The 3,774-nt window shown below is 45.3% G+C and overlaps 2 protein-coding genes across 2 annotated transcripts in view; one reads left to right on the forward strand and one right to left on the reverse strand.

Moving 5' to 3' along the window:
* The window catches only part of LOC123977320 (NLR family CARD domain-containing protein 3-like), a 274,498-nt gene that overhangs the window by 155,703 nt on the left and 115,021 nt on the right, over positions 1 to 3,774 (forward strand). The gene's annotated exons all lie outside the window — the stretch shown is intronic.
* taf1b (TATA box binding protein (Tbp)-associated factor, RNA polymerase I, B) overlaps positions 1 to 3,774 on the reverse strand; it is a 13,596-nt gene that overhangs the window by 3,832 nt on the left and 5,990 nt on the right. Inside the window, exons 9-12 of the mRNA XM_046059987.1 lie at positions 2,802 to 2,949; positions 574 to 748; positions 338 to 375; positions 178 to 265 (exon numbers count right to left, since the gene is read on the reverse strand). Of these exons, the coding sequence (XP_045915943.1) occupies positions 178 to 265; positions 338 to 375; positions 574 to 748; positions 2,802 to 2,949 (449 nt within the window). The remainder of the gene's footprint in view (positions 1 to 177; positions 266 to 337; positions 376 to 573; positions 749 to 2,801; positions 2,950 to 3,774) is intronic.

Consider the following 3,774-nt stretch of genomic DNA (forward strand, 5'->3'; position numbering starts at 1 on the left):
GAAACATCAACACGATGACGTTTACAAAACAAAGACGACATCACCTGAAGAAAGTCAGTGAAAGCTGAAACTCGTAAACCTAAAACTTCAAGACTCCGACCTGAGAACAGGAAGTCTGCAGACGGGAGAACTAAGAGCGTTTCTGAGTTTTTAAACCTCAGGTGGTTCAGATCTCACCTGGCGATGTCGCGGTCTCTCCTCTGCTGACCCCGGATCAGAGCGGCCTGCAGCAGCCTGAACCACCTCCTCAGGCTGAACATGTTTCCTGCAGGAACATTTTATTATTATTATTAAAGACTTCACCTGAACGACTCGAGCGTGCGGCTGAAGGACTCACCTGCGTCGTCACGGTCGCCTGCTTCATTGGACAAATCCCTGAAAGACACAAACAGTTTTAAACTCTTCAAATAAAACTTTCTTCATTTTCTTTTTGCCTCCGGACAGGAAACGCATCACAGCTGATCTTGTTCCTGATTGGCCCTAAAACGTCCCTGAATGTTTTTCCTCAGCGGGTTCTCTTGTTCCAGCTCCAAACCAACCGCTCCAGGAACGAACAGATTAAGGCGCCGTTACCATTCAGTGTGGTCGTCCAGGCCGAAGAGGAGCTTCATGGTGACGATGATGAGGGCGGCGGTCTGGACGTCGTACCGCGGCAGGACGGGACAAGACGAGGCGTCCAACGTGTGGAGCGTCTGATCCGCCATACCGGCGTGCTCCATCAGCCGGCAGACCCACAGGTGGAGGTCGTCTGGGAAACAAGGACGCCACGCCATCAGCACGCCATGCGTTTAAACCAGGTGGGAAGTACTATCAGTACTGTACAGTTACAGTACAGTTAGTGGTACCAGTAGTACAGTTAGTAGTACAGTTACTTTTACCAGTAGTACAGTTAGTGGTACCAGTAGTACAGTTAGTAGTACAGTTACTTTTACCAGTAGTAAAGTAAGTGGTACCAGTAGTACAGTTAGTAGTACAGTTAGTGGTACCAGTAGTACAGTAAGTGGTACCAGTAGTACAGTAAGTGGTACCAGTAGTACAGTTAGTAGTACAGTTAGTGGTACCAGTAGTACAGTTAGTAGTACTGTAGTACAGTTAGTGGTACAGTTAGTGGTACCAGTAGTACAGTTAGTGGTACCAGTAGTACAGTTAGTAGTACAGTTACTTTTACCAGTAGTACAGTAAGTGGTACCAGTAGTACAGTTAGTGGTACCAGTAGTACAGTTAGTAGTACTGTAGTACAGTTAGTGGTACAGTTAGTGGTACCAGTAGTACAGTTAGTGGTACCAGTAGTACAGTTAGTGGTACCAGTAGTACAGTTAGTAGTACAGTTACTTTTACCAGTAGTACAGTTAGTGGTACCAGTAGTACAGTTAGTGGTACAGTTAGTGGTACCAGTAGTACAGTTAGTGGTACCAGTAGTACAGTTAGTGGTACCAGTAGTACAGTTAGTAGTACAGTTAGTAGTACAGTTAGTGGTACCAGTAGTACAGTTAGTGGTACCAGTAGTACAGTTAGTAGTGTCATTAGCATCAGAAGTAGTAGTGTAGTACAGTTAGTGGTACCAGTAGTACAGTTAGTGGTACCAGTAGTACAGTTAGTGGTACAGTTACTTTTACCAGTAGTACAGTTAGTGGTACCAGTAGTACAGTTAGTGGTACAGTTAGTGGTACAGTTAGTAGTGTCATTAGCATCAGAAGTAGTAGTGTAGTACAGTTAGTGGTACCAGTAGTACAGTTAGTGGTACCAGTAGTACAGTTAGTAGTACAGTTAGTAGTACTGTAGTACAGTTAGTAGTACTGTAGAACAGTTAGTGGTACAGTTAGTGGTACCAGTAGTACAGTTAGTAGTACTGTAGTACAGTTAGTAGTACTGTAGTACAGTTAGTAGTACTGTAGAACAGTTAGTGGTACCAGTAGTACAGTTAGTGGTACCAGTAGTACAGTTAGTTGTACAGTTAGTGGTACCAGTAGTACAGTTAGTGGTACCAGTAGTACAGTTAGTGGTACCAGTAGTACAGTTAGTAGTACAGTTAGTAGTACAGTTACTTTTACCAGTAGTACAGTTAGTAGTACCAGTAGTACAGTTAGTGGTACCAGTAGTACAGTTAGTGGTACTGTAGAACAGTTAGTGGTACTGTAGAACAGTTAGTGGTACAGTTAGTGGTACCAGTAGTACAGTTAGTAGTACAGTTAGTAGTACTGTAGTACAGTTAGTAGTACTGTAGAACAGTTAGTGGTACAGTTAGTGGTACCAGTAGTACAGTTAGTAGTACAGTTAGTAGTACTGTAGTACAGTTAGTAGTACTGTAGAACAGTTAGTGGTACAGTTAGTGGTACCAGTAGTACAGTTAGTTGTACAGTTACTTTTACCAGTAGTACAGTTAGTGGTACCAGTAGTACAGTTAGTGGTACCAGTAGTACAGTTAGTAGTACAGTTAGTAGTACAGTTAGTTTTACCAGTAGTACAGTTAGTGGTACCAGTAGTACAGTTAGTGGTACCAGTAGTACAGTTAGTAGTACAGTTACTTTTACCAGTAGTACAGTTAGTGGTACCAGTAGTACAGTTAGTGGTACCAGTAGTACAGTTAGTGGTACCAGTAGTACAGTTAGTAGTACAGTTAGTGGTGTCGTTAGCATCAGTAGTAGTACTGTAGTACAGTTAGTAGTACTGTAGTACAGTTAGTGGTACAGTTACTTTTACCAGTAGTACAGTTAGTAGTACAGTTAGTGGTGTCGTTAGCATCAGTAGTAGTACTGTAGTACAGTTAGTAGTACAGTGCAGTAGTACTGCAGTACTGTTACCGGGCAGGTTGGCGTCCGTCAGGTAGCGCAGGCTGAGCAGAGCCGGGTGCAGCAGACTCTGCCGGCTGATTGGAGGAAAAGCAGGAAGCTGCAGGAACTGGACCAGAGTCTGAGCCTCCTTGTGGACCTCCTGGTGGGACGGGACCCTCTGAGGAGAGAAACTACCTTCAGTCAGACAGTTTCACCCGCTGAAGGTTCGGTACCTGAAGACAGAGTCCTGGATTATCCAGAGTCTGACCTCCACTCTGAAGATCAGACCGTCTTTGCCCTCGAGCCTCATCTCCTCGGGAAGTTCTTCGTAAGCGTTCACATACGGGACGCGGCCTTCGTTCACCAACCTGAAACCAAACACATCGACTGACTGCTCCAGGACCTTCCAGGGCTTTCCAGGACCTACCCCGGAGCCTCCGGGGCGTCATGGTGTTTCAGCAGGTGTGCGTCGTTACCTGAGCAGGTCGCTGAGCGTCAGCGGCTCCCGGATCCAGATCAGAGCCAGGTGGATCAGAGCCAACGTCTTCTTCATGGTCATGAGACCGCGGGCCCGCCTCAGCCGGGTCGACAGGTAGCTGACGGCGTCCACGGAGCCCGACCACTGCGACCAATCGCTGGAGCTCTCTGAGGAGGTAACGGAGACATTTTTTATTTACGTTTAACGTCCTGGAGTAGTTCAGAGAGACTTCAGACTGTTGGTTCAGTTTATCTGATTCCAGAAGTCTGTAAACTTATCGGATTATAAAAAAAATAAAACACCTGTATTTGTGTATTGGACAGTAGTTTCTCTGTAAAAACAGATTATTATTCATTTTATTTTGAAAATCCCAGAATATCTCCGTGGTTATCTGCCTCCATGTTGAGTCAAAGTGACCCGAGGACATCAGATATTTAGAAACGTGTTTTAATAAACCGGCCCAGAGTCCACTGAGTTTCTGGCACATTTGACTCCACCTGCATTCGACCCGGCGGTGCTGGACAG

This window comes from Micropterus dolomieu, linkage group LG10 (genome assembly GCF_021292245.1).
Source record: "Micropterus dolomieu isolate WLL.071019.BEF.003 ecotype Adirondacks linkage group LG10, ASM2129224v1, whole genome shotgun sequence".
Lineage (NCBI taxonomy): Eukaryota > Metazoa > Chordata > Actinopteri > Centrarchiformes > Centrarchidae > Micropterus > Micropterus dolomieu.